The 13,259-nt window shown below is 41.2% G+C and overlaps 1 protein-coding gene across 19 annotated transcripts in view; it reads right to left on the minus strand.

Moving 5' to 3' along the window:
• The window catches only part of LOC126478296 (RNA binding protein fox-1 homolog 3-like), a 468,968-nt gene that overhangs the window by 358,077 nt on the left and 97,632 nt on the right, over positions 1-13,259 (minus strand). For 17 of the 19 annotated variants that reach the window (XR_007587441.1, XR_007587438.1, XR_007587439.1 and 14 more), the window contains exon 2: positions 3,666-3,707. The exons of the other annotated variants lie outside the window; for them this stretch is intronic. Coding sequence is in view for 13 of the 17 variants with exons in the window: in XM_050103691.1 (XP_049959648.1) it covers positions 3,666-3,707 (42 nt within the window). In the remaining 4 variants the exon portion in view is untranslated. The remainder of the gene's footprint in view (positions 1-3,665; positions 3,708-13,259) is intronic. 19 annotated transcript variants of the gene reach the window in all.

The raw sequence follows: 13,259 nt of genomic DNA on the forward strand, positions 1-13,259 counted from the left end.
GTATCGGGCTAAAATTCATGCACGGCGCTGGTGAACACCGTGTTTGAGCGACCTACACATAAAATAGTTAAAACTGTATTTACACAGCTTTTGATAATAGGAAGTAGCTGTTTCTCTGTTCGTGACAGGCCGACGTTGTCTCCCTTCCGTTGATAGACCGTTTCATTGTGCTTTTGGAAGTGATACAGTTTGTTACTCAACAGGTCACAACCGCTCACAACAATCGTTCGTCAACAGTCACTGTAAACAGAAGATTGCTGTGTTTTTGAAATTGAGCCAGCACCAGAATCTTCAACGGCGAATGAAGAATTGTATGAGAGTTAATCAGAAAATTTCTCACACACACACACACACACACACACACACACACACACACACACACACACACAAAAGAAAGTCGTAACGCAATACGAGCAGACTTCTAGCCTGCTGCCTTGCCCTGCATGAGAAGATCATCGTAATAGAGCAACGTTTTTTACATCAAGTGTATACTGCAATCGTGCGTGAGAGGAACAAAATCTGATCGGCTGCGTGTATGCTTCCCTTATGACGCACACCAATTTTTTGTGCGACGTCGTTCCCTACCAACACGACAGTAATGTATGAACGCAGAAGAGAACCGGACGATTTAGTGCTTTTTCATTAAAGAACATTGTGACCTTTTGTTTCCACATCTTAGGAACTAATTAATGCGTAATGGGTCACAGCATGATTTTAGTGTTTCGATCTGATGTCACTTCAGCAGCTTGCTTATAAATTTCTGTGCTTATTCACTTGCCGGTATTTTAATTTAGCTTGACCAGGATGAGCTTTCCACTTTACAGACTTTCCCATCAACAAACTTTGAGGAAACTGAACCTGGGTGCTGAAGCCGGCAACCATCGATACTAACCATTGAATCATGGATGCAATTTTCTGAGAACTGTTGTACGGGGATATTATACTCTTCGCGCCACATTAGCTATGTTGGTGGTGTGCGACGAATTCACACTACACCGAACCAGGACTCGGACCAGTAAAAACATTTAGAAAGAATTGTTAGGGAGAAGAGTCAGTATCGAATTGAAATTGTGTCGATCCATAATGTGGGGGTACTGACTCAACGCGAAGCAACTAATAGGTATTCGAACACACTACACCGAATATATATAAGAAGTTTTGTATTTGTATGTAAACAGGGCCAGTAGCTCTAAGTAGTACCCAATATATTGATATTAACTCACCCACATTATCTGGAAAAACTGACAAGTAAATCTCTTTCACTGAACTCTTAACGGGTACGGGCACGCCTGACTCTTTGCCAACATAATGCACATTCATCACAGCAGTATCGAAAGGTATCACAGTGACTATAGATCACCCAATTAATACTAGAAAATTTTACTTGTTTCTTTAAAAAAAATGTATAACCGTAAAGTGTGGGTCCCAAAGGCAGCCACTTAAAATACCACAGTAAGAACTACAGAGCTCATCTTATACACAGTTTTTATTACAGTGCTGTTGCTTTAAATTTTTCCTTTGTATCATGTAAAAATGAAAACACTGATAGAACAGTTGAAGAAAAGAATTATTAACTGCGTGTGTTTCTTCTGAAATTAAGAGAGATGCCGTATTCCAACCTGGGCTGAAAGCAGAACCTAGCACTGATCATCATAAGCGTGGTATATAGTCAGAACAAAGTCAAAAAAAGCTTTATCACCTTCACGACACCTCAGGGTTCCCATCGGTTTAAGAATTTAGGTGATTCCAGTCTGAAGAGAATTCAGTATCAGTAGCTGTTTTCCTATACAAGCTGCATGAGAGGCTGTATGCACTATTCCTACTACAAGGTTTATGAAATTTAAGTAACACTCTTCTAACCTCATTGTGGAAATCTTTAATGACGACACGCTGCTGAGCATAGCCATAGAATTCAATTAATCAGAGTAGTGTTATTGCCCTAGTCTATTCAATTTCTGCTAGCATTCAATGAACTGCAGCCCCTGAAAGACGGCATTGGGGCACACAAATTACGCTCAGGGATATACAACACGGCAACACCATCTCAGTTGGAGAAAACGAGTTAGCTCAGGCAACAACTTCACGTGCTACCTGGCCTCATCCAGCAGGATTACGTATTTACTATGACAAACAAAGCTTACCATCGCCTGTAACTAATCAATAATTGATTACTTCCAACAGAATTTTCAGTAGCATCACCTAGAAGACACAACATCCTTGATTCTTATGCACTGCTGTTACAAAATTACTTCACGACATTATGCATCTTTCCACGCTAGGAAACAGAATCTCCCTGTCAGCAGCCAGCAATACTAACCACTACACAACGTCGCAGTTTACACACAACGCTGAGATTTACTAGAGGAAGAAATAGTTTACCACTATGTCCACTTACAAAATCAAACCTATTTAAAAAACGAAGACCTAAAGGTCTGATAAAATCCAGCAGCAGCAACAACAACAACAACAACAACAACAACAACAAGAAACTGCCTTACATGATTGATTGTAAGGGGGAAAAAAGGCGCTGCATCACGATATTGATGAGAGTGTGTGGTTGACAACGACCACCATGTGCGTGCTTCAGTTCAAGTTTGTGAAACGACGAATTGTGGTGTCACAAAAGCGGAACACTCGTTTTTCAAAAGTTAAACGTAAGACGCGACAACTCAATACACCAGAATGCTTCCACCGTCTTTCACTGACCTATTCCCACACTTCTTGGTCATAAATGTGGTTGTTCCATTTGGAGTTTCCTACTAAAGGAAGAGCATTATCAACATTTGGCAAGTAAACCGAGAGGTAATTGTCTATGGAGGATAAACGTGTCTGTTAGCTGCAACCGTTATATTATTGGCATTTTGATTTTGTTACAACTTAGATTTAATCTTACGCGTTGCCTAGGCGGGAAAAAAGCGCTTATGTACTCTTAATTTTACCGAAATATAAGGATATACTACTGGTAAAAACTTTAAACTAAAACATCAGTCAACGTTCTTCTTTCTTTCGATATCTTCTAAAATATATTTTTACGGCTACAGCTGGCCGAACTATAGAAGAGAGCAGCAAGGCCGAAACAAATTCTACAATCCTTTCTCGCATTTTTAGAGTGAACCATTTTATTAGCAATACACAATTTACACTAAATTACAGACATATCTGAAGACTAACATCATTCACATTCCACACATGATCTAACATCGTTTGCTTTTGTAACACGTATATTCAAACCGTTTACGATGAACCCATTTATAGACTGTAACCCCTCAAGGGCAGCAGTTACCTCGACTTGAAGAATAGTGACCTCGACTTGAAGAATACGGTACTTAACAATCAGCACGAACCAGTTACTTCGAAGTGAATTCGTAAATTTAATGTTCTACTCTATCATTAGTGTCCTGAGGAGCATATTAAATTATTCTCCCGCGTAGGGAAATGCAAGGACGTTTTAGCTTTGTAATTCCCTTCTCTCTTCATCTCATTCTCGTTTCTGTTGGCGCCGAAAGAAGAATTTTGTGAAAGGTTCTGATCTTGCGAGGTGTATTAACTCCTGAGAAGTTTGGTTAGTGCTTCCTAAGCAGGCAAAGACATTATGCGTGTGCAAGAGGGAAGTGAATAATTGCCTAGTAGTTTGCAAAGCAGTCCCAAATATACGTTTCACTTACTGTAGCGACGTCACCGGATGGAACCACAGGCCGGATACTCACCTGCGAACAGAAGACAAGTAAGAATGCATCAAGCAGCGAGACATACAAAAACGTGATAACAGTTACAAATGCTGTAGCAAGGAAATTTTTAATTTAGTTTATAGTTCAAGGCAGAACTACAAGTAACACGGTAACACACAAATAAGTTAGTGCACGTGATACAACAGTTTATCTAATTACTTATTAAAAAAAACCTTGTCTGAAACAGGGATGGCTAGCAACAATTGTGCAGTGAATAAAGTAAAGATCAAATCCACTTCATCAAGATGAAAGTGGTTGCACAAGCTCTTGTTCTGTCAATGACATTTATTTGAGAAGAGCCACTTTTAGGCTTGCCAAAAGAGTGCCGACCCTGGGCAAAGGTTTCGAACATCTGACATTTGGGTCAAGTAGGATTATTTTTCCGGACGCTTGATTATTAGCACGCGCACAATGAAAAGGAATAGACAACAGAAACAAATGAAACCATGACAACTGTAACAAGCTTCAAGTACATAAATGATACAAACTTATGAGTGTGTAGTGAAGTTTCGGGCAACGTTTGTGGCACAGACACGGCGGAGTGAAACGTACGCTTGCCAGCACGCCACTATCTGGCGGGAGGCGCGGTGGGGTAGACGCAATCGTCGATTGTCGGCGACTTCACATTGTTCTCAATAAAAATGTATGGAACAAAAGGAGACAGTCGATGTGTGCTTCCTTATTTAGTGATGTTAAGTAGGATTCATCGAATTTATTTCTAATCAATCTAATTTCATCAGACAAAACAAGTCCGAGTTCACCCCCACCGCGCCCTCAAAAGTTGTCACAGGAATTATAAACAAATTTCCATATCCAATAAATTAACACGCATGCTGTTGGCTAGTGCTCAAAATATGTAGCACTGTTAGTGGATAGCGCATCTAAACAAACCAGTAGTGATAATCGATATTTGAGTGAGGAATAATATATGGCCTACGCTGGAAGTAGACCTCAGATTGACATTTCAAATTTTTTCCATCCTACCGTTTAAGAAAGATTTTCGCCAAAATTACGAGTTTAATCGGATATAATCACACAAAAGCCCACAGTAGCAACAATCAAAGTTATACTAAACCCAGTGATTATTCACCGACTGATTTCATTTTGCGTGTAATGATTTGGAAAGAGCAAAGAACGGGCACTGATTTTTTTGTTCTCGTGCATGATAACAGCAGATTTTTTAAAGCAAGTTTAACAGCGTAAGTCTTTCTTCGACTTTATTTACTTATGAGCCGTTTTTAGAACTATGATAGACTGGGTTTTAATATTACTTACATGTTAAATATGTTGCCTTAGAGAAACACACCTCCTCTTATCGAACAAGTGATTTGATTTTCGGTTTCGACTTACTATAAACTAATGAGCAGCTCGTCAATTGAATAGGGCCAAGGCGTAGATGATGATTTGTGAAAAATATGAAAGCTCTAAACTGAAACAACGCACCTGGAATGGCCAATATTCAATCGGAATTTTTTAGATCTTTGGTAGTACCAATCATGATGAAACCGTTCCACCTGGCCTGCTAGATGTACGAGACATTTCAAGAAGACTTTCATAATTCTAAAGAAGATAGGTGCTGACAGAAGTGAATCTTACAGAACTATATTTAATAAATCATTGTTGCTATAGGCTAATACAAATTGCTTACAAAAGAACGGAATGCCTGCAAGAGGCTGGCTTATGGAAAGATCAATTTGCGTAATGCAGAAATGTAGAAACATGCAAAGAATACTAGGCCTAAGAACGCATCTTAGAGGGTAGGTTGGAAAAAAGCGAAACATGCGTTTATTGTACTAGTAGTTTTAGAGGAAACTTTTTACAATGTTGACTGGAATACAGTTCTTTAATTTCTGGAAATAGATGGGATAAAATACAGGGAAAGAAAGATTATTTATAACCTGTACAGAAATCGGAGCACAATTATGAATCGAAGGATATAAAAAGGAAGCAGTAGCTGATAATATTCGATCTGTACACTGTACAAGCAAGAATGAAAGAAAACCAAAGGGAATTTGGAGAGGGAATTGAAGCTGAGGGAAAAAGAAATATAAAGTCTGAGATTTGCAAACGACATAATTCCGATCGAGATAGAGAAGAACTTCGATAAGCAGTCGAACAGAATACTTAGTGTATTGAAAAAAGGGTTATAAGACGTACAAAGCTAACATAAGGGTAGTGGAAAGTAGTCAAACCAAATCAGGCGATGCTAAGGAAATTTGATTAGAAAATGAGACACTACAAGTAGTATGAGTGTTCTGCTATTTGGGCAGTCAAATATCTGACGGTAGTCGGAATAAAATGCAGACCGGCAGTTTGCTAACTTCACACACAAGTTTAAATGCTGGGTAGTCTTTTCTAGAAGTGTGTTTGGAGTGTAGCCTTGCACAGAAGTGAAAGGTGGACGATAAACGTTTGAGATAGAAAGAAAAAGCGCTCTCGAAAAAGGGTACTACAGATGGACGTTTAAAGTTAGTGTGGACAATCAGAAGGTAAATTGAATCGAACTGGGGACAAAATAAATGTACGGCATTATGTGACTAAAAGAAGTTACCGGTGGATAGGGCACTTCTTGAGGCATCAGGCAATCGTCAATTTAGTAATAGAAGGAGGAGGAGGAGGAGGAGAAGTTGGAGGAGAAGTTGGAGGAGAAGTTGGAGGAGAAGTTGGAGGAGAAGTTGGAGGAGAAGTTGGAGGAGAAGTTGGAGGAGAAGTTGGAGGAGAAGTTGGAGGAGAAGTTGGAGGAGAAGTTGGAGGAGAAGTTGGAGGAGAAGTTGGAGGAGAAGTTGGAGGAGAAGTTGGAGGAGAAGTTGGAGGAGAAGTTGGAGGAGAAGTTGGAGGAGAAGTTGGAGGAGAAGTTGGAGGAGAAGTTGGAGGAGAAGTTGGAGGAGAAGTTGGAGGAGAAGTTGGAGGAGGGCAGGGAGGTAAAAAATAGTCGACAAAGACCATGGTTTATAACAATGCAGTACTCATGTGCAAATGGATGTAGTTTCGTAGCGATGCGAAGAGAGCTGAACTTTATGAACTATCGTGGCGAGTTGCCTCAAACCAGACCACAACACATTGCCACTCTCATTGTACTGCCAACTTGGTATGTTGACAGTATTTTCTTTTTAATTTATATGGCTCTAACTACCAAACTACTTAGTCAGGTACACTGATATTACTCTTACGAATTACATATTCATTTGTTACGTTTACAGTGAAGTTTCGATGAATCTGATTCTTTCTTCATTGTATATCACTGACAACACAAATATACAAACTTTCATTTTCTTACTATTTCTTCTTCTTTTCTGATGTGATAAAAGTCTTCAGCTATACACAAACAACTCTTAGTGTGAAATACGAAGAGAACTTTAATACTAACTGTGAATTACTGCGTACTACATCGCAGAGACGATGGATGTTTTCCCCACAAGGGGCGTCTGGTTTAGTTCCTTGACATTTCAAGTCAGAGTCTGGGGTCGCCTGGTGGGTGTGCAAAGAACGTGACAAAATGGCAGGTTAGCGGGCAGTCCGCTACCAGATCTGTCGCTGTTGTAGTGAAGACCAGAGGAGACAGTGACCATCACAGAAAGCTGTCAACCGTGAACACTTTCGCGTGGGTGGGGCAGCTGCTGACACGCAAAGCCAACGGAAACGCATAACAGGAGAAACAAAGCGGCGTGGCGGAGCCGGCGGCGCGCACCGCTGCCCTCCTAATCGAGCGCCCTGACGCCGCCTGCACGCCCGGAAAAAAACCACGTCTGCGGGAACGGCGTCACTGGTAAACAACTGGAGGAGACCAGCTGATTCGCCATTCACCACTTACAATTTGCACAATGGACTGCAAGCATGAACTAGTTTACTATTCAGATGTGCAGTATATTAACGGACGCTTGAAATCGTTACCAGCGTAATGTTATCTGCACTCACTTTTGAAATATAAACAAAGCGTGTACTAGGTGTTCACCCTACTTGTTTCCATTTACGCACATAATTTCGACGACCGATCCAGTTATCTTCGAGTTGTGCAATTATGTGTACTAGTTCCCTGGATCCCAACCTCGGATCACAAAAGTTCAATAACTCCTAGTGCGATTTACACAAAAGCAGAATTAGTGCAAGAGTAATAATACACCTTGGTTATAAGGGGACGGTAAAATGTGATGTGATACACGCAAGTAATTAGAATGCGTGTATTTCCTTATTAAAAATCAGACAACTAAGGCAGACCGATATTCAATACACTGAGAATATTTAATAATGGCAACATGTTGGAATACAAATCTGACGAATGTAATACGAGGGTCGGGTGGAAAACAGAACAATGGCGGAAGTACGTAATTACTATCGTGAAACCGCTTAATACAGAAAAGAACTACTGATGGCAATACGTCACACCCGTTGTGGATTTTGAAGGCAAACTGTTCATGACTTCACAAGACAAATCTTGAAAGTGAGCTCTGAGATTGTAAAATCATGAAATGATTTTAACGCCGAAGCAGTCAGGAACCCTTCTTGGAAGGTTAACGAAAAGAGGCGACCATTGCCACGGCCGTGCTCACCAGCTCTTTTATGACCCCACAGCGCGGCCTTGCAGATGGACGACGTTTGGACATGCTGTAGCGACCGCTCGCGCAAGTGAGTGTAGTGAGGGAGAATTTTTAGCGAAAGGTTCCATTGTCACCTGAACATGGAAATCCGACTTGTGGGATGGATGGTGGAGATTGGTATCGTGCAGGTGGAAAGAGAGCCACAAGCTAGTTCGTTGAAAATTATGAGACGCCACTGAATGCGTAGCTCTTACAGAAAACATTGCTTTAGGATTAAGACCTACAGACATAAGATCTTATCAACTTTTCCAGGGAAACAGAGGAGCAAGGCAGTGACGATGGTAAGCTCCCGCATGGATTTAGGAGAGAGACAGGAATAGTGAGCAACAACTTTTTTTCAGAGGAGAATGGGAGACCGGAGATCAGTGGCTAACCAAGTAAAGCATAGTCCAGAGGAGGGAACACAAGCTTTCTAAGGCGAATTTTGATCAGTCAGTCAGTCTTGTTCAACATAAAACGAAAAACGCGGCAAAGCGAGATCTCCTTCAGAGGCTTTAGAACAGCGGCTTTGTGGCTTATTTGTCTCTCGTATCGCCGTCTGCTTCAGTGAGTCTCTTCTCTTGGAGCACCGCTGCTACTGCTCCTCTATCTTCGTGTGCCTCGAAACATTTCCGTATTTCCAACCAGCATTGAATTCTTTATTATTCGTTTTGTCAATCAAAACCGCCTTTTTCTTGCCGCAATGTATTTTATTTTTACCAGCCGCATTACGCCTTTTAGTTTAAGGCAACATCAGTGGAATCTGGAAACATACCATTTTATTTTGATATGCGTTATTTGTAGACAACAGAACAGTTCGCGTTTCAAACAAACCAGATAGCAAAAGACGAAGTGAACACACACACCAGTTTTCGGTAAAATATGTACAACTATTGACAGAAGATTAATAGTGCTTCACAGCAATTAGCGCAAACAACATGAAAACCGTGAAGAAAAAAGTTCGTAACTTGACTATGTATTTGCGTTTCGTAGGTGCAGTTATAGTTCGACGTCCAGCGTGTGACCACACGAGAGGAAGCGCAGATGCCAATCAAAGAGCCTTAATGTACGTTAAAGGCGAAGCGCGCCTGGAACAAATAAAATACTTTGCAGAAAGAGAAACGACGATTTTTATTTACAAAACGATTATTTCTGTGGTTGCTGTGGATGATGGCCACACAAACGAACTTTTAATCCTGTTTACGATCACTACAGAAACTAACAATCACTCGTACATGTAATATCAATTAATTTCTCCCATTGCGATTAATTACTCAGGTTGAGGATGGTTCTCTAATATAAATTTGTAGAGTTAAGTGTCCTAATATGGAATAGATTTTGATTTTGTCTCATACCGCCAACACCATTACGAATTAAACACTGCTTTTACACTTATACTAAAATGTGTGATTCTAAGATTAGGTTTATTTAGTTTTTAGGCTGTTGAATGTAAAATCATTCTGTTGCGGTTTATTTTTAGCAAATCTCAAACGGTTCCTTAGGGGGGTGGGGGGTGGCTTCTATTTCGAGGTACCATCTTTTCTTACAATTTTTTGTTAGAAGTATGACAATAAAATGAGTTTACTAGAAATAGTTTAACAGTTTCCATGAACAGGTAATGCACTGCCGTAAGTTCTTCAGCCACAAAAAGAAAACAATGAGAATCATTTTCTAGCTTTCAGTCAAGTAAATAAATGGAAAACAACTAAAATCATCACACAGGGTTTATTATTCATTTATTTGCACTTCAAGCACACGAAATTCTTTTTCGGATTAACTGCACAGTTTATGTGAGCTCACATCAGGCATTTTTGACAACTGATCTACTCTTCAACTGACCGATCATCTGAAAACAAACCTGCACAATACACACATTCAGCATCAGCTCCATCTACGCTTTTATTTCTCCAATCATCGTCCTCTGACAGAGAAGAAAATTCTGAATCTTCTGCCAACAATTTGTGATCTCTAAGACAGTGAGTTTTATTCAGAATAACCTGCCAAGTCGTCAGCAGTGGCATTAGAGCTGGATGACAGGAAACACACGTCTGCAGCACTCACAATATCCCATGTTGAAGCTATAGGCCTACCATCAGTTGTTTGAAGTCCGTTGACAGGTGACTGTTGATCTTGGCGCTCGGTAAGCTCTTATTTCCGGAGTGTACAGCCAAGATACGGCTCCTGAACACATTTCGGTTCAGAGGATAGATTCCACGTTTTCTGAAACCGTTAACTGCCGTTTCAACAGCCGCAGCGCGGAGATATCCATTGCCAAATAATTTTCCCACCTGTCGCATTGTAGCTGTGCAAGGGAAATTATTTTTTAACCATAACTCAGTTACCTGACCGTAGAAAGTCTTGAGCGGTTTCATTAACCAAGGTCTAGGGATTGTATCTCATGAAAGTCGTGGGGTGGAAGGCAAAATTGAAACCTCATTTCCCCTACCCAGGTCAATTACATCCATATTTCTGGTGTGGGAGTAATGTCCGCCAAGTATGAGGCCGACAGGGTCTTATTTTGTCGGTTTTATCACTGCGATAAAATTTCTGAACCACTGTGTGAAAAGATCTGCCTGTATCCACCCTGAAATACGACAGGCATGGATTGACCGTGGTGGAGTTCCACTAGCTCTACTTGCATGTTTTTGCGTGTATGCTAAGAACAACATACACCCATGTCCGAGGGAGGACTCTAACCTCCGGCGGGAGGGACCGCGCAATCCGTGACATGGCGCCACTAACCTCGCGGCCGCATGTTTTTGAGTGGAAATACAATTAAGGGTGGAACATACTGTCCAGAAGCAGTCCTAGAAGCTACAAGAATAATGAGGCTGCCACAATCTGCAGATAGCAATGACGCTACTGATCTTTTTCCTTCTAAAGCAATCACTTTAGTGTTTCTGTGTTGCATTATACTGATCCCCGTTTCATCGCACTTATATACCCGAATAGGATAGAAATTAATTTTCTGCATTTCCGATTCCAATATACTGAAACACGTATTCACGTTCTCCTGAAGAAAGGATTTCACACGAACCGTCGAAATTCCGTGTGTCATTCTTTTTTACCGGCAGATTGGGTTTCTTCATTGAACTTATTTGGGATATCATTTGCCAAGGCAACGTATTAAGCCAATCGTCTTAAATCAGTCCTGGTTACCCCAAAAGTTCATTCCTCCATTAACAGACAATGCCTTACTAAGTCAGATTCAAGATCTGGTGGAAATATAGGCTTTCTTCGGAACTTTATAGTAACATCTTTATTGTCAGATTCTCACCTTTGTTTTAGACACCTTTTTAACATTGTCTGTGGTACAAAGAAATATCCGTCCGCTTTTAACTAGCCCATTTCTTTCCTTAAAACGGCTTTCACAGCTCCGTTCAATTTGCCTTTGTCTTAAGCCTTTCATTTCTTCACTGAAACCATCTAATAAGAAAAAACATATCTTTTCAATTTCAGAAATTATAAAGAACGTATTCGACAATAGAAATAAATTTCTAAACAAGCTCCTCCAAATATGGGGTACCCCATATTACGTATCACTAGCTACCCCATAGTAAGCTCGCTTCATAACCACATGCTATACAGAGGCACGAAAAATGAATGAATACTGAAATAACGTACTTACCATTAAAACGAAATAAATAGACCACTTATGAAGTCAAAATCACCGACTGCAACAACGGTCCAGCCTGATTTCCGTAACACTACAAAAAATTTTCATATGGTAGAAATAAATGCATGCAGCGACAACGAACTACAGCTCACCAACTGCTTCAGACGGCGTAGTGGTGCATATAGAACAAGTTCGGATATTGCCATTCGATGTCAGGTGGGTCCCGGCGGAGGTTCGAGTCCTCCATCGGGCGATCGTGTGTGTGTGTGTGTGTGTGTGTGTGTGTGTGTGTGTGTGTGTGTGTGTGTGTGTGTGTGTGTGTGTGTCCTTAGGCTAATTTAGGTTAAGTAGTGTGTAAGCTTAGGGACTGGTGACCTTAGCAGTTAAGTCCCATAAGATTTCACACACATTTGAACATTTGATGTCAGGTGCCACCCACAAGAATGTTCACATTTTTAACGCTAAACCTGCACCGACATCACGTGTTCTTTGTCTGCTGAAGTAAAATAACTGTAGCTGAAAAAATGCACGTACCAGTTTCATAACGATGCTGGTGACTATGTACTTCAGCGAAGACAATTTGCGATTGTCTCTTATCCCTGCTCTTTCGTGCTCAGACCATAGGACCAGTCAATGGTTTTTTCCCCCTGCATTCTCCTAAGGCATCACTCATGCTTACTTCGGCGAAACCACCTGTTTACCTATTATCATTCTGATACATCATCGCAAGCTGATTTTTCTTCCCCACTTTTCTCAAACCTTAGCACGAGGAGCTCCCTAGCAGCACCACAATAATGTGTCTTATGGTCAACGTCGATGTGCTGTCACCACTCACAGACGGCAGGTGCCAGCACTAAGCAGTGGAGTATATTATAAACGTGCGGGAGGACGCGGGAAGCAGTGCAGTCGATGTCGTAATGTGGTTTTGGAGCGATTTATCTGACGTCCAGAAAGTCTTAATGATCACTGGCTTTCGGGCCGAGGGTATAAGCATTTACGAAACGGCTAAGTTTGTGAACTCTTAAGTGTGCCGCCGTGGTTAAATATACAGTGCATGGCAAAATGGCGGCATCCAAACCCGGCACCGACGCACTGTGGTGAACCAAGCGCCGTAAATCACAAGGGTGAACGGCTGCTGCGAAGATGTGTACGGGCGAACAAACTTGCATTTGTTGCGCAACTGACCGCCCACATCAACTAAGAGGGCTACCAACAGCGTCTCAACGACCGTTCAGCGACTGCTGCTGCGTATGGGCCCTTGCAGCTGGCGCCTGGTTCATGCATCCATGCTGACTGCTGTTCATCGTCGACGAAGGTTGGAATTTGGTTGGCGAGTACGGC

Source organism: Schistocerca serialis, chromosome 1 (genome assembly GCF_023864345.2).
Source record: "Schistocerca serialis cubense isolate TAMUIC-IGC-003099 chromosome 1, iqSchSeri2.2, whole genome shotgun sequence".
Lineage (NCBI taxonomy): Eukaryota > Metazoa > Arthropoda > Insecta > Orthoptera > Acrididae > Schistocerca > Schistocerca serialis.